The sequence below is a fragment of the Carex rostrata genome, chromosome 26 (assembly GCF_964058835.1).
Source record: "Carex rostrata chromosome 26, lpCarRost1.2, whole genome shotgun sequence".
Classification (NCBI taxonomy): domain Eukaryota; kingdom Viridiplantae; phylum Streptophyta; class Magnoliopsida; order Poales; family Cyperaceae; genus Carex; species Carex rostrata.
In genome coordinates, this window is record NC_135943.1 from 7,487,829 (window position 1) to 7,505,229 (window position 17,401).

The window sequence follows — 17,401 nt, forward strand, 5'->3', positions numbered from 1 at the left end:
TTGATAAATTTTTATTTTAACAATATTTACATCTTAATAAATAAATTTTAGATTCAAAATCAAACATTACAGACATGATTTATATTATTCAGATTTTATGTCTATAAACTACAATGAGATTTCATGTATATTTCATTGTACATCAAGTAACTTGAAATTACAACAATATGAAATTAACACTTCTTCATACACCATCAAATAATACTCGAATTGCATGAAATTTCATTGCTAGACTATTTATATATCCAATAGCATACGTACAAATTTACTTTTCAATTTTCACTTTTGTTTGAATTTTTGTAAATATCAATTGTTGACAAAATGATCTTTGTAAGTGATCATCCTCAAGTAAATATATTAAATTAAACACATCATGCACATATATCATAAAATATAAAAAAAATTATAAATTACAAACTTAGTAAAATTTTATAAATGTTGTATAAATCATTCTTATTGGAAATTATTCAAATTATATAGCTATTCAAATAAAAAAAAAGGTATCATTTATAAAATTTAGGATTATGATAATTGTCTCCATACCTCTACCTCCCTCTCTCTCCCCTATTTATCCCTGTACTTAACTTCCGTAACTGTTTTGGGACCACAAAAGCTCCAGCACTGATTTTCTAAAGTATTAATCTCCATGCACATAAGTATTTTATACCCAAGAATGAAAGTATTTATAACCTATAAGGTGAATAATTTTTACATAAATAATTGTCTTTCCAACCAAATTTCAAATTACATGGGCGGTACACGTTTTTAGAGGTGGATTTTTTTGTTCTTCATTCAATCTCGTCCACAATTCTGACGATATATGAAGAATTTTATGAATCTAAAACCATGAACGTCTTCTACATAATTTTCTATTTCAAATGAGATCCATGATGACATATTTTCATGATCGTCATCACACAAATATTTATACTTATACTTGAAAGTATTTTTTACATATGACATTGACTGACATATGAAAGTATTAATATCAAGTATTACAAGTATTTATACCTATACATTAGAGTATTTATATCTATGTAAAAAATACTTGAATAATCACCTCGTATAAGTTTATCATGATAAATATCTTTTTGTATGGATAAATAATTAGTGGGGACTATAGTACAACCTCTAATTTTAGAAGTGGATCTTCTAATTTTAAAAGTGTTTAAATAATTAGTGGACCATAGTATAACCTTTAAATAATTATCACCTTCCTTATTTAACATGGACCCTCTAATTTTATAAGTGTTTAAATACTTAGTGGAGACTATAATACAACATTTCTAAATTGTAGATGTGAGGAGATAGAGGAGATAGGAGTGTGGGGATGAATATAATTATTCTAAAATTTATTCCTCATCCCATAGAGTAATAGATATGAAATTATGTTTACCTATATAGTTATATTATATCCTGAGTATGGCTAAATTGCTACCGGTAGCACTTCGACCTAAGTACTTACAGGATCAAATTTTAGTATTTGATGTTCAAACAACAAATCCAAACTATTAGATGTTTAATCTATATTAAAATGTGCTTGGAGACCAAATTTTATATTTTTTGAAATTTTTTTACTATTTATTAAACTGGTTTGAAAACCACTGTTTTTCAATGATGCAAAAATTTAATAAAAACAACGGTTTTCAAACCAGCTTAATAAATAGTAAAAAAATTCAAAAAATGTAAAATTTAGTCTCTAAGCACATTTTAATATAGATTGAACATCTAACAGTTTGAATTTGTTATTTGAATATCAAATACTAAAATTTGATTCCGTAAACACTTAGGTCAAAATGCTACCGGTAGCAATTTAACCATACTCCTATATCCTTCCAAGAAGCTAATAAATTTTTTGTCTTACCCGTACCTTTAATTACCTTTTATACTAAAGAGAAACTTTAGGAGGAAAAGGCCAGGAAAACAACACGATGAATAATATTTTTATATAATGCATTGCTTCTGAGTTCTGACAAGGGTGTCAATGGCACTCTTTTACCCGTTTATTCAACCAGTATCGTATTCAAAATCAGGAGTAAGGATAATATTTTTTTTCCGTTAGCTAATCGGGTATGGGTAAGGGTAATGATTTGTTTTCGTTATCTTATCCGTTTTCATATAAGATAATTTAAAAAAAATAAAATCATATATATATAGATATATATTTGTATGAAGATGATACATGATACAATAAAGTTTTTATATTTTATTAAATTTTCATAATACAAATTAGTTGTATTCATTATTATTATTTTTTATTTTAAAAAATATTTTATCGAAAACACAAGTCGAAATGTTAATGACATTTTTTTATCCATTTACCCGACCCGTACCGTATTCGAAAATACGGGTAAGGATAAATTTCTTTTTTCGTTATCATAACGGGTACGTGTATGAAAATATCTCCACCCGACCCATATCGTATCCATTGACACCCCATAGTTCTGACGAGTTATCCTTCAGCATTTAAGATCTTAGCTTGTTAACTAACTTTCAGTTTTTTTTTCTTCTGAAAATATATGACCTCGAAAAAACCGATTTTATTTTCACTAAACACATACATAATTATATGTATAAATTGAAAGATGAGAATCAAATAGCTTCCAAGCAAAAAACAAAGAAAAAAAGAATCAAATAGCTAAACAACCTAGAACAAAACCACCACCTTCTCGACTATGGAAGTCTCTTTCTCTCGCAGCTATTTGAAAAATTAACTTAGGACGATAAGATGCGCTAACAATTAATAGACCTAATTCAATAATTTTGAAAACTGTTCGAATATAAATTTGTGATCGGAGTCTTGCATATTAACTCGAGTAAAAAATACATGATCCAATCCTCCCATTAAATTAGATGCTATATATAGTTTATGTCTTTGAAGTTTTGATTAGCTACCACGATCACTATATAATTAGAGGAGGGTTCAATACCTTTAGTTTTTATGCTTCTATCATGTTTTTATTTTTAAAAATGTTAATAAATCAAAATTTAAATCATAACGTCAAAATAAAACAGTTAGATGCGATCTATGTTATTTTTTCTATGTGATCATAAAAGAAGTTTTACATTTCAATTTTTTTTTTATGTGAATAAATCATTTCAAAAATCAATGTCTATAAATTATCCACATTAATACGTTTTTACTAGTTCTTGATGATAACCAAAATAAAGTTGAAATATTACAATTTTTTACACGTGCATAGATAAAATGAGATAAAATTATGTATATCATATTTAACAATTTTATTTTGACTTCTAAATTTCAAATTTTAAGTTATTAAAATTCTTAATAATAGAATTATGATGGAAACACAAAAAATGAAGACATTTGAACCCTCGAATAATTATTATATCAGAAGTTATATATAACTTAGATATTCTAAAATGATATGACCCACTAACAATAGGTGTTAGTCAATATTTAACTACGACAATCATTTTTGAACAAAATTAATATGAATAGTGAGTTTGATTAGTATGATATCGGTGTTATTTAATTTAAATGATATTAACTTCAAAATCTATCCGGCCATTTTTATTAATAACTCAAAAAAAAAGTTTTTTACAAAAGTAACTCCAAAATCTGAGTTTTTCCAAATATAACCAAACCGCCAGGCATGCTGGCGGTCCACTTCTATAGCGGACCGCCAGGGACACGGGCGGTCTGCTAGGGACCCGACCGCCAGCGTTCTGGGCGGTCCGCTTTTTTTTTTTTTTTTTTTTTTTTAGAGATCTGATTTTTTTTCTTAATATTTTCATTTGTGAAGTTTTAGTTTTTTTTGCTTAGGGTATTTTCCAAAAAATAAAACATTTGATATATTTATAAGTGATGTCATAACTCTTTATAACTTTCAATTGATTTGTCAGTTGGATATCACGAGTCTAAAGATAACACTAATTAAGGACTTGGTCTTGATTTACAACTTTTTTTAAGAGAATAATTGGAGAGCGAGAGAGAGAGTAATTGGATTATTCACTAGTGGAGAACTTGGAATTAGTGTCGGCTGTTTATGGGTATTAGTGTCGGACATTAGGCGACACTAATCGGGCTAATACTAATACTTTGTAAATAGCCGACACTAAAAGTAAGGCATTAGTGTCGGCTATTTATTAAAAAGCCGACACTAATAAGTATTAGTGTCGGCTTTTTAATAAATAGCAGACACTAATGTTTTTTTTTTTTAAAAAAAATAAATTTCAAAAATTCACTATAAATCATAGAAAATTCTAAAAATGAAAATTTTTGTTCTGGAATGCTCATATATTTTTGCTGAACTATATATAAAACAAAGATATCAAATAATTCATCATAATTTACAAATAACACTCACTAAATAAAATATCATCCAAATTGCTCATTTATTGTTATCATACAAACCCTAAAACAGAAAATACATAAAAGATACATAAAAGACCCTAAATAAAATATCATACAAACCCTAAAACAGAAAATACATAAAAGATACATAAAAGACCCTAAAAACTCTAAAATTATAAAGACTATACCAAAAGTCCATGAAGGAAGACTCGGATCGCGAATCTGAGCCCGCAAAATTTCAGCCCAATCCAACGGACGGATCAAAAGTTACGCCCCTTTTTGTGAAGCATGCGCAGGACCATATTGCATCACATCTTCTGGTATTTGCCTAGAAGAAGCGGCTAGGTTTGAGAAGATCAGATCGGAGAGAAGCATGAAGCGAAGTGAAGGCTATCTATGTTTTAAACCCTAGGCGTGCGTTTGAAAGAGGTGCGCGGGACTTAAAATGAATTTTTTTTAGCTTTAGTGTCGGCTGTTTATAAATAGGCGACACTAATAACTGAGAATTTTTTTTAGCTTTAGTGTCGGCTGTTTATAAATAATTCTTGAATAATCTCTTAGGCTTTTAACTAAACAAAATACCGATCGTTGTACGAAAACTTAAACTGCATTTTTGAGGTACTAAACAATGTTTTTTTTTTAAATTCTGATGCTTCGGATGCTCAGGGGTTCTCCCTAAATGACGTTTTTTTTTAAATTCCAAATTGTTAGATGTTTAATCTATATTAAAATGTGATTGGAGACCAAATTTGACATTTTTTTGAATTTTTTACTATTTATTAAGATGGTTTGAAAATTGTTGTTTTTTAATGCCTACCATCGAACGAAAACTTCAAATGGATTTTTGAGGCCGTAATCGACGTTTTTTTGAAATTCTGATGCTTCCGATGCGACGGTGCCAGTGTGCCACCCGGGCAAAATCAACAAGCTGTCAGAGCTTGAAATTTTTTGAATCAAGGCCAAGTCCTTAATTAGTGTTATCTTTAGACTCGTGATATCCAACTGACAAATCAATTGAAAGTTATAAAGAGTTACGACATCACTTATAAATATATCAAATGTTTTATTTTTTGGCAAATACTCTAAGAAAAAAAAACTAAAACTTCACAAATGAAAATATTAAGAAAAAAAAATCAGATCTCTAAAAAAAAAAAAAAAAAAAAGCGGACCGCCCAGAACGCTGGCGGTCTAGTCCCTACTGAACCGCCCAGGTTCCTGGCGGTCTGGTATGGAACTGGACTGCCAGCATGCCTGGCGGTTTGGTTATATTTGGAAAAACTCAGATTTTGGGGTTACTTTTGTAAAAAACTTTTTTTTTTGGGTTATTAATAAAAATGGCCGAAATCTATCGAATAGATTGTAAATAATGAATTTAAACTATTCAAATTGATCTATTTGATGAGTGATATGTTTACGGGGAAAATTTCCTCCATGCCACCTCAAAACTTGAAAAATATCAAATTGCCACCTCAAAACTTAAAATTACTTATTTGCCACCTTAAAATCATCAAAATTATCAAAATGCCCCATTTTTACATCTAATATACATATCTAATTAATTTTATTCTGAAAAGTGTATTATAAAAAACGTATTTTTGTAATTCCAATTTTACCCTTCAATTCATCTGATAAAATTTAGAACTTGACTCTCCAGTCCCACAGATCCGTCCCCTTCGCCTCCTTCAACTTCCCTTCGCCTCTCTTTAACCCTACCGTCTCCTGCTCCTCTCATCCACCCCTCTCGTCCTTGCCACCTCCGCCCACAGACCCGTCGCTCTCATCTCTGGTAGCCTTTCTTTCTCTCGTCGCTGTCCACTGACAATCCACCTCCGTCGATCTCCACTGACGCCTACTTCACCAAGGTTATTGGAGGGCTCGGCAATGATTTTTTAAGGCGCCTACTTCACCAAAGTTATTGGAGATCTCCACTGACGCCTACTTCACCAAGGTATACGAATTTTTATATCCAACTCAATTTTCTTTTGGTATAATAATGTTCGACTACCAGATGCTTGTCAGAATTGAGTGAATGTTTGAATTAGGTTGCTTGGCCGGGCTGTAAGGTACTGGTACACTGCCTTTAACTTAACAGTGGGTATGCCATTTTTAGCAGGTGACCAAATGAGCCTATCTGGAATTGAGGAAGTTTACCCCTTAATTGCAATCAGTCTAGGCACTGCCCTAATTGCTATTTAGATAGTGTCTCTTATAGCTCAGCTGCCTTACGATTACGATTACGATTACGATTACAATTACTAATGAGGCGCCGAACTACTTTCCTGGTACGCGCCACTCTCTCTCTCTCTCTCTCTTTCTCTCTCCCGTGAGCGACCAGACCACACTTTAATGTCAATTTCGTGAATAATTTTTATTTTGATTTTACGCAGAGAAATGAAGGTTTTGATCAAAGCCTTTCAGGTCTCTCTGTCGCTTTACTTTAGTTTCATATTTATTTTGATTTGAAGGTACCTTAATTTCTCATGTACGTGCAGATGAAGATGAAGATATTGAGGATGAATTGGATGAGGTGACGTATGATAATGATTGTACTGAAAAACTACGCTCCCTTTTTCCAAATCACAACAAGGTAATCAATCAATGTCTGCTATCATTATCATTATCATACCACTAAATTCAACCCTACCCTTACCAACTCACTCAATTTTTTTTTTTTTTTTTTTCTTCCACTTTATTGTGCCCACATCAGACTATATATATATGTTTTGCCAGAATTCTGTACCAATTTGCTCAAATGCTGTCTAAATATCTGGCATTGCCTACTGATAGTTATTACAGGCACAACAAAATCTGAATTTATTTTTTCTATTGTGTTTTTATTTGTTCAGAATTTATCCAGCTTCTCAGATTGTTATCAAAGTGTCCATAAATCAGGTGACAACACAAATGAACCCATCCAGTCTCACTCTCAGTATAAAGATGACCATCTCAGTGATTCCTTTAATGAGTCAATTTCTGATGAGGTACCTAATATCATTTCCACCTTTTTTCATATGAATTCTACATTGTACTATCCATGTAAAAGATAAATGTGTATTATTAAATAACTCCTACAGGCTACAGTATGAATCATTTGTTCATTTCATTGTTTCATAAACAGGATAACTTTGCAGTGACTGAAAATTCTTTAGCATACCAGTGTGGTACCTCAACAGTTGGAGAGAAATACAATAGCAGCCATAGATTTGAAGGAAGCGAAGCATCGGAATGGAATCAAATACTGGACGAGTTAGATTTCAAACCCAAGAAGCCAGTTACTATTAGTATGTCATTTTCATTTTGCTACAATGTTTTGTTATTTTGATATTCATAGATGGCTTCTTTCCATATTACAATTTTCCATCTGACTTTTAATAGTGGACAAAGGGAAGACAAAGCTCAAGTTCTCCATACATTCAAATTCAAATCAAGAACGACCGATTCAAGAATTAAAAATCAAGAAAGAAAACACATGCACTGAAGACAAAAAAGTATATGCAAACGAAGAGTTTGATATTTTAGAAGATATTAACGAAGAAGATGATATTGTACCTTACAAATTGATTCCGTATGAGCGAAAGGAGGGTCCATATCCTTCCATGGCTGAGCTTCTAGAAGGTCTCCAGGGGAACAATGGCACCCCGTCCTTTTTAAATTCAAATGTGGTAAAGTTCATTGTTGTTTCACCCATCAAATAAAAAGTTAGTGTAATTACCAAAATACATACCCTTCAATGATTATTTTTATAACTATTAAACTATTATTTTCTCTTCTGTGGAATTTGGTGCAGAAGGATAGAGATAGAGAAGAGAAAAAGAGAATATTGCCTAATTTAGGGGAGAGAACACTTGGAAATGAAGAAGACCCACCTGAGTATATAGCTGATCATTCATGTAGTGATGAGGAGGTGAGAGGTTTCCAAAAGATTACATGCAAATAAAAAAATAGATGTCTTTCTTATAACTAAAAGATTAGATATGCAACCATGTCAGGAAGAAACTTTACAAATAGTTCACCTCAAATATTTCTCTCATAATTAAAATATCTAAGTCAGACAGAGCCAAGAAATCTAGCTAGCAGGGTACTTTCAGTTAAGAATATTTTAGATACATTTTGTGGAATGAATCTGAAAGTTCATATAACTTTTAGGTTTTTTTCTAGAATTCCAGTGGGGTCAATTGACCCCACATGGTGTACCGTGGCCCTACTGCTCATCTATGTTATCTTTCTAATATGCTTGGCAGGTTTTGCATGGTCATGTGCAATATGGTTGCATCTGGGACAATTATCCTTTTTTTGGGGTTATATATTCCAATGCAAAACTTTGAGGTATTTTGATTTCGATTTTGCAGGTGCTAAATCAGAACAAGTTAAGTTTGTTACCTCAGCAAATTGAAGGACAAAGGCAAACTATGGCAGATCTCTTTCAGGAAACATTTAATGCATCTAATGAGACGTGGCCTGCACTTGCTGCAACTAATCCATCAGGGTATGCATATAGTTCATATTTCTGGCACTATTGTGCATACACATTTGGAAATAAGACGTCAAGATTTTACTTTAATCAAGCAGGAATAATTATCATGGAAGGCTTTTACAAGTGATGCAGCTTGAGAAAGAAAGACATGCTGAGTTCTCAAGGTTTTTCAATGCACTGCATATCTCTTCTAGCAAGATAGGTAGGTAATAGTTACACTCTCACTCAGTTGTATGTACCAGGACAAATGCAGACCTCACATTATTGCTTATGAGCTAAATACAATTTCTCTTCTTGATTTTTTCGATTCCAGATAAATCTACTGCAATTACAGTGCAAATTATGTCAAGATCTTTGGAGGGTCGTCTTACTGTTTGCCATTGCTTGTTTCAGGTTCCTCTAACTTTCTTGATTATTTAATTATATTATTAAAATCATTTCTTTGATGATTTGGAGTTGGTTACTGATTTTTTACATTTTTTTTTTAATATATTTTGTACATTTCTGTAGCTTCCTTTAGATGACAATAAGGAATTTGAAGGGTTCATGGATGGAGATGCAACAAAGGAAAGGACAGTAATATTCAATCCAAAGATGTGTGAAAATGTGGATCTTGTAGTCGGAAACTTCATTCGCATTTATCCCCCGTGGTACAATCTTTATCTCACTCTTTTTTTCTTTTTGAAAGCTTGCCAGTGGCTGGCATGGTACAGTCTCTCTCTCTCTTTAATGTACATCCTATTATAGGAGTAAAGGCCTCAAATGGTGCACAACTCTTTAAGATAGGTTGGGCTCTTTGTAATTGTGGGGTTGGGTTGGTATAAACATAGGTTAAAGTTGGTCTCCTGATCTTGTCCTGGTTCAGGGGTAATTTGGGTAGTTACACTGACATATTTGATGCAGACTTGATGTCTGTGGATAACTCTAGATCTAATAGAGTCATTGGGTTCCAGGTTGAATTTTCGGGTAGGTTGATTTGGGACTTGGGTTTACTCAGGGTTCAGGTCAGGTGCATGTGAGGCCTGATTAGTGGCTGAGTCTTGGGTTGATTCTGATTCGGTTCTTGTCAGGTTGGCCATTCATTTTCAAAAAAAGAACTCGATTTTGGTTCAGGCATAAACTTGAGTGGGGTCTGAATTTTCCAGCTATAATTGAACAATGCAACTATCTCTTTTATTTATTTTTGGATAAACAGGAAAGAAGTTATAGTGAAAGAGGAGAAGATCATTCTTTGTTACTATTACTCGAGTGATGTTGCCTGATTGTAATTTCAACTGGTGAAGGTAAATCTGTTGTCTAATTTTCAGCTTTATCATTATTGGTTTATATATCCTTTAATTTAAAGTTTGAATATTAACTTGTGTCGCAGGAAAGTAGGCACAGATTTGGCATGCTTGACTTGAGAAAGGGAAAGCAAAGCAGTACATACATGAAAAATATAAGCATTATTTTATTTGTTTGTGCTTTATGAAATACATCATTCTAGGATCCTTTTCTTCTAGAGGATTTTGCCTTGGAATTCAAGTTGCATTGAAATACATCATTCAAGTGCATTGGAATTCAATACGTCATTCTAGGTATGGTTGTCAGATATATATAAAAAGAAATTTGTATGCCGGAGAGAGAATAAAATCTAATTAGATATGAGATAAAAAAATAAAATAAAAACATAATAAAGAGGCAACAAAGAAAACATGTGAACTCTCATAAAACAAAAACAAAAGATAGTGTTTTGTTGCCTACAGGCCTACACAAACGAAATAGAACAAATTGCGTACGGATAGTGGGCCGGATAAGTAAGTGCGTTTAACAGGCCGGCCTATCCAACCAGTAACGTGAAGCACACACGCTCCTTAAACCCCTGGCCAGGCCTGGCCCTCTTCTTATTTTGAGTTCTTATCAAAACCTCTCCTCTTCTCCAGTTTCTATTATCCTCTCTCATAGTCATAGTCATGGCTAGAGCCTTTACTTCACCGGCATCAGGCGTAACTCCACTTACTCGCAATTCCTCCTTCAACATTCCAATAACACTTCGTCCTTCCTTTTCTCTCTTTTCTGCTGGAAATGCTCCTCGCTTTCTCTACCTCTCTTGTGCAAGTGTAACTCTAACTCCACTTCCATTTCCGCTGCCAAATCCAGCAGGAAACCAGTCATTAGTGAAGGAAGGGATGAGGATCTGACCCGCCACATATGCCCTGGCTGTGGCGTCTTTATGCAAGATTCTGACCCTAATCTACCTGGTTATTACAAAACGCCTACTACATCTAAAGATGCTCATGCTGATGCTGTTCACTTGCCTGATTCTGATGAGTTTTCTCAAATTGAGGATGAATTGGTGAATGAGCTGTCCGAAGAATCTGATTCCGATGAAGAAATGGACAATTTATCTGATTATGTAGAAATTGATTTGGGTTCAGATTGGGAGGATAATCGAACTTTGGAGAAATCAACCAAAGGTAAAACGTTCAAATTTGATATGAAGAATAAAGTAATGGATGAGTTGCCTCGTGCCTCTTTCTCTGATTTTGTAGAAATTGATTTGGGTTCAGATTGGGAGGATAATGGAACATTGAAGAAATCAACCCAAGGTAAAACGTTAAACTTTGATAGGAAGAATAAAGTAAAGGCTGAGTTAGCTAGTGCCTCTGTGGAACAAAATGATTTTGATAAAGAAACAGTTGAACTATCAGACTTAGATCAAATGGGTAATGGGGTTTCGAGCAGGATTCAAATTTCAAGGAGGAAGAGATTTTAGAATCTGAAATGGACAAAAACATTGGGGAAAAATCTAAGGGAAACAAGAAGCGCTCATCTAAAAGAAAGTCTAGAAGAAAGTCTAGGTTCAAGTTTTCCGGTTTGGACCAATTTCTAGAATCAGAAGAATCAGAAGAATCAGAAGATGGGTCATTTTCAATTTCTGATGTCGATGAAGGATTTGAAGAATTTGAAGATTTGGATGAAGAAGAAACTGATTGGGATAAGGATTGGGATGAATTAGACGAGGAAGAGAGAAGGAAAATGGAAATGGATGGGTTTGCCCCTCCTGGAGTTGGATATGGTAACATAACTGAAGAGTACTTAAAAAAAATAAAGAAGGAGAAGATCTCAAAATCAGAGAAAAAGAGAAAGTTGAGAGAAGAGGCTAAAAGAGCAAAGCAGGAAGCTGGAATGGTCACAGTTTGTGCAAGGTGCCATTCTTTGAGAAATTATGGCCAAATTAAAAATCCTAATGTTGAAAACCTAATTCCTGATTTTGACTTTGACCGGTTCATCTCCACCCGTTTGATGAAACCGGCAGGTGCCACCTCTGTGGTTGTGATGGTTGTTGATTGCACCGATTTTGATGGATCATTTCCTAAAGTGGCTGCAAAATCCCTTTTTAAAGCATTAGAGGGTGCCAGATCAAAAGTCAGCAAATTACCAAAACTCATTTTGGTAGCAACAAAGGTCGATTTGCTTCCCTCCCAAGTATCACCTGCCAGGCTAAATAACTGGGTGCGTGGCCGTGCAAAGGCTAATGGGGCCCACAAGCTTGATTCAGTCATCCAGGTGAGTTCACACAAGGATCTGAACATTAGGAATTTGATTTCTTGCATAAAACAATCAGCCGGGCCCCGGGGCAATGTCTGGGTTGTGGGTGCCCAGAATGCAGGGAAATCGACTCTAATAAATGCGTTTGCAAAAAAAGAAGGGGTTAAGATTGCAAAGTTGACCGAAGCAGCAGTCCCGGGGACGACTCTGGGGATATTGCGGGTGACAGGCATCTTGCCAGCTAAGGTGAAGATGTATGACACCCCCGGGTTGTTACACCCGGGATTGATGATGAATCGGCTGTATAGGGAGGAGCAGAAGATGGTTGAGATTAGGAAGGACCTACGGCCACGTTCTTATCGGGTGAAGGCAAGTTTTTTTTTTCTTTCCCCTTTTTATTTTCTTCTTACTTTTTTGTTGAATTAGATGTTGTTTCTTTGAGCTTTAGAAGTTTTTTTGATTGATTTGTCCTAAATTAACTTTTAGAATATAAAAAAAATATTCTGAAAAGATTCTTAATATTTTATTGAAGAAAAAGAAGATTCTTAATATTAGAGAGATTGTACTAGTAACAGGGTTTTATTTAGTACCAACCTCATTTTCCTTGTCTTTCAAGTTCAGATTTGTAGTATTCCTTTTATCTAGTGGCATGATTCTTAATAAAACCTATATCTTCTACAGTTTGAATGTATTTCATGGTATAAGAGGATCAAGACGTAGAGTCATAAATAGAGTTTTAATGCATACTTTTATTTATGTGTTAGCATCCATTGGCAGATAACATGTTAGAAACTGACAGTCTTGACAATTGTCTGAATCAAATTTTATATAAGAAATGCAAAATTGTAGGCGTGATCTACGTGGTTTATTATGCCTATACAAAAATGACGAGACCTTATGTATGTTTTACTATTCATTAAATGATTTGAACTTTTCAATGGTCTTTGATTTAATGAACCGTGATGCATCATGAGACAATATGCAAATTGAATCAAATTTGAAATGTAGGCTATTTATATGTCTAAGGATGTGCGCTCGTATAGTTTGTTTTATCAGTTTTCAACTGTTTTTGAATTGATTTGAGCATATGTGAAGATCGTCAAATAATTCCATTGTCAGTGGATTTCATCCCTTTATTTCTTTACTTGTGAGTTTATCTTTATTGACAATTTTTTCTCTTGTTGTTTTTATAAATTGATTCAGGCAGGGCAAACAGTGCATGTAGGGGGTTTGATGAGACTTGACCTAATTGAAGCCTCTGTTCAGACCATCTACATAACTGTATGGGCTTCTCCTAGCATCTCTCTTCACATGGGTAAGATAGATAATGCTGATGAGTTGTGTAAAAGCCATTTTGGTGCAAGACTTCAGGTAAGTATATATATATATATATATATATATATATATATATATATATATATATATATATATATATATATATATATATTTTGTTTTTTTTAGTCTTTTGGGTTTGGGAAACTTTATAGTTGATCATGTGTTTTGTTGCTCTGGTATTTATCATGGATTACCTTACCTGAGTTAGATACTGGTTTGCAACCATTACTTTGTACCTATAGAAGTTCTTTTCTGTATGTACTGGATCAGACATCTTGTTTCCCAATCAGAGATATGTTGTTGTTCAATACCTGAAAAGTATATATTGAAACCCAAAGTTACTCTTTGACATCATGCCTAATTAGCATGTGCGGCTGTTATAGCCACCAATTGGACAGGATCGGGTGGCCGAACTAGGAGACTGGAAAAAAAGAGACTTCAAAGTTTGTGGCACAAGCTGGGATGTCAACAGTGTAGACATTGCTGTGTCAGGTGCAGGGTGGTTCTCTCTTGGAATAAAAGGCGAAGCAAAAGTTGTTTTATGGACTTTTGCTGGGGTTGAGGTGGTACAAAGAGAACCCCTGGTTCTTGACCGAGCCCCATTTTTAGAACGACCTGGGTTTTTGCTACCTCAAGCAATTTCTGATTTAATTGGCAAGGAGAATAAGAGAAAGTCAGAGGCAAGGAAAAAACGTGAAGAACAAATTGAAGATGAAGAACTATTTTTGGAGGCAAGTGTCTAAAATTCTTATTTTTGTTGTCCTTAGCTGGCTTGTGTTTGTAGAAATTTTTGTGTGAGGTTTGTGCTCTAAGTGAATTTTATTGGTCATGTATTTAGAGACTATGCATATGCCTTTCTCATAGGTTGGCTAAAAGGAACATAGCAGTGATCTTATTTGTTATTTTAGTAATAAAATGCATTAATTGTCAGTGAGGTATATGTCCGTAGTTCTATTACCTGTTATTTTCGTCTTCTTTTTTCAAAAATACATTTTTTATTTGTATATCTTTAATCATGCCACCCTACAAATAGTTGCACATCATTCTTTAAATATATGCCATCCTGATCCTGATACTGATCCTGTTTTTTTTTTTTTTTTTGAGATGTTTAACGGAGGAGCCATCAGGTAATGATTGTATTAAAGAAGAAAAGTTTTTTACAGCACCTCTAGATGTCTATTACATTCAAAATCTCTATATAGTACAGTGTAGCTATCATAGGACCAAATAAGCCCACAAAATGATCCTGCTGTTCTGGTTGACAATCTAAACTTTAAAAATACTTGTGCTACACTATGAAGCGAAAGGTTTAAGAGGTATCTCCAGGTTTTGCAGGTCACTAGACAACATCTGCACCACTCTCGTCATATGTGGTCGTTCTACTGGATTCCATTGTATGCACCAAAATGCCACAATAATCAACTTTTTTGCGATGTCAGCTTCAGTAGTTGATATAAACTCAATAGCAGAGTCTAAATCTTCTCCCCTAGCTAATTTTTCATAAATAAACTCAGGGTAGTAGACCTCTGTATCAGTCTGCAAGTTGGGTTGGATATTCTTTTCACCAAGAACCATTTTCAGTATCAGCATTCCAAAACTATAAACATCTGATTTATATGATACAGTTCCAAAGTTTCTGGAGTAGACCTCTGGTGCTATATAACCTATGGTTCCTTTAGCTGCTGTTATGGTGACATTGCTGTTATCATCTGAACACAGCTTTGCTAGGCCGAAATCCGAAATTTTAGGATTTAAGTTATGATCCAACAAAATATTATGCGGCTTAATGTCAAAGTGTAGAATTCGGTGATTGCATCCTTCATGCAAATATTTGATGCCATTAGCTACTCCAGTTGCTATTTTAAGAAATGTTTCCATGTGGAATGCTCTACTACTGGCATTGTTTTCAGTTTTGATAGAAATGTACTTATCTAGTGATCCATTTGGCATAAATTCATAAATCAGGGCATGCCTCTTCCCTTCAGAGCAAAACCACATTAAAATGGTGGATAGTTCCAATGGTTGCCACTTCATTTATAAAATCTTTACCATTGGAATCTGTGTTAGATCTTTCTAGAATTTTTACCGCAACATGGATCCCGTTTGATAACTCGCCTTTGAAGACGCTTCCATATCCTCCTTGGCCTAGCTTATCCCTGAACCTTTTTGTAATTTTTTTTATTTCAAGGAAGCTATATCTCGTAAGCTTATTGCCGTACTTGGCAAGAAGCTCCTCGTGTTGTGAGTAGTCATTACCGCTGCCTTTTCTAGATATATACCATAGAAGTGTGACCAGTAATAAGAGCACAACCAATCCGGTAGCAGATGTTGCTGGAAAGGAAGCAAAGAAAAAATAATGGTGTTGGTATTTTGTTGAAATTAACTTCCAATTAAATTTGCATATGTAACAGCTAAATTTAAAATAGAGATGCATCAACTAGCTAGCATATTACCTCCTATAAGCTTGCCATTTCGACCTGCAAGGAAACAAAAGAGTTAGTTCAAGACATTATAATGTAGAATTAAAAGACTAACGTAACGTACGAGTGTAAACCGAAATAATACTATATATATATTCAACTCAAAATTAACCAGTTTATGCTGAAAGAGATTTAGACTTACTATTATGCTTGCAAAATGATTTGGTTGCTGCACACTGTTTTCCTTCTGCCTCACATATTTTACATTCGTCAGTGACACCAGAGACATAATATACAAGCGTTGCATTAAAATGTTCCACCAATCCTTTCCCCAAATTAGAATAATCATCATGAATCCAATTGTCTGTAAATGGTACTGTAAGATTGTTATACAAGACCACACAAAAAGAAGGCAAACTTGATGCTGCATAGATCCCATCCACCATATATGTGAGCTGAGTGGCGTTGCTTAGGCATGGAATTGGTCCACTTTGAGAAGAGAAAAAGGAATCTGACTGGTTAACTTTGTCCTTTTGACATCTCACTATATCCATGTTGGTCATAAAATAAGGTTGAAAAATTTCAGTAGTGAGGTTAATGGAAGTGAGATTGTTGACAGGGCACAAGGAGAATGCATCTCCAAGCTCAACCGTAATTTCACCATTGACGTAGTCGACCAAAAGAACTTTGCACCGGCCCACATGGTGTTTAAGAATGGTGTCATTTCCTGAGCAAAACAACTCCATGCCTATATATAATTTGAGCACATTTAAGATAAGAATATCACCCTTTTGTTTACAAATGATTAAGAGTTTAAGAAGAGAATTCCTTCATATTTAGAGTCAATAAATGTTTTGTGAATGGAGAACTAGTCCTCTAGGTGTGTAGTTACCTAGTAGTAGTAGTATTGGCATTGACAATTTGCCAAAATAAAAGGTCAGCATGGATTGGCAAACTAACTAACGGTCATTACTTGCATTGTACAATAAAATTTATAATTAATTAAATTAATTTTAACATTCTAGAAAACATTTGCTCACCTGGGGCTCCGCAATAAGAAGGTTGTGTTGAAAGCCGGAAAGGATATCTGATCTTTGGGCTGCCATCTCCGCACATAGAAGGAGGGCATTTCATAAAAAAATCATGTTCTTCACCTTTTCCATAAGCTGGATTGATCCAACTTTGCAGGTGAAGAGAAAAGACTAGTATCATGAGTGGATGCATTGCTGCTGAAGGAGATGAACAAAGTGAACAACCAAAAAGCAAAGAGGAAAAAATTAATGACAAAAGAAGAACCCCACTTGCAACCGTACGTGAAGATGA

General features: G+C 34.1%; 2 protein-coding genes and 2 pseudogenes across 7 annotated transcripts in view; 3 read left to right on the plus strand and 1 right to left on the minus strand.

The window, feature by feature from the left end:
* Positions 1-17,401, plus strand: part of LOC144544659 (SLH domain protein) — a 100,927-nt gene that overhangs the window by 57,539 nt on the left and 25,987 nt on the right. The window lies entirely within an intron of this gene.
* On the plus strand, positions 5,978-10,858 carry LOC144544661 (kinetochore protein). Of its 4 annotated transcripts, none has more exons than XM_078293207.1 (14): positions 5,978-6,266; positions 6,429-6,600; positions 6,706-6,736; positions 6,811-6,905; positions 7,165-7,299; positions 7,437-7,599; positions 7,694-7,980; positions 8,106-8,222; positions 8,668-8,804; positions 8,888-8,994; positions 9,106-9,185; positions 9,303-9,442; positions 9,988-10,075; positions 10,162-10,858. In XM_078293207.1, exons 2-13 carry the CDS (start codon positions 6,577-6,579, stop codon positions 10,052-10,054), a joined length of 1,383 nt encoding a protein of 460 aa, XP_078149333.1. In that variant the 5' UTR covers positions 5,978-6,266; positions 6,429-6,576; the 3' UTR covers positions 10,055-10,075; positions 10,162-10,858. The 4 variants fall into 4 exon arrangements, 3 of the variants coding, with proteins under 3 accessions (XP_078149333.1, XP_078149332.1, XP_078149334.1); XM_078293206.1 differs by having other exon boundaries at positions 6,432-6,600; XM_078293208.1 differs by having other exon boundaries at positions 6,432-6,600; positions 6,817-6,905.
* On the plus strand, positions 10,260-14,592 carry LOC144544293 (GTP-binding protein BRASSINAZOLE INSENSITIVE PALE GREEN 2, chloroplastic-like; annotated as a pseudogene). Its single transcript, XR_013508198.1, has 4 exons — positions 10,260-10,340; positions 10,753-12,696; positions 13,531-13,694; positions 14,042-14,592. The product of XR_013508198.1 is annotated as a GTP-binding protein BRASSINAZOLE INSENSITIVE PALE GREEN 2, chloroplastic-like (transcript).
* Positions 14,696-17,318, minus strand: LOC144544658 (rust resistance kinase Lr10-like; annotated as a pseudogene). The gene is made up of 4 exons (XR_013508289.1): positions 17,119-17,318; positions 16,281-16,826; positions 16,112-16,135; positions 14,696-15,989 (listed from the first exon to the last, which is right to left on the minus strand). The product of XR_013508289.1 is annotated as a rust resistance kinase Lr10-like (transcript).

Coding starts and splice junctions, on each gene's coding strand:
- LOC144544661 (XM_078293207.1), top strand. CDS start 6,577: ATGAGGCGCCGAACTACTTTCCTG. Junction 7,600..7,693: donor CAAGAAGCCAGTTACTATTA/GTATGTCATTTT, acceptor GACTTTTAATAG/TGGACAAAGGGAAGACAAAG. Junction 8,223..8,667: donor ATTCATGTAGTGATGAGGAG/GTGAGAGGTTTC, acceptor TCGATTTTGCAG/GTGCTAAATCAGAACAAGTT.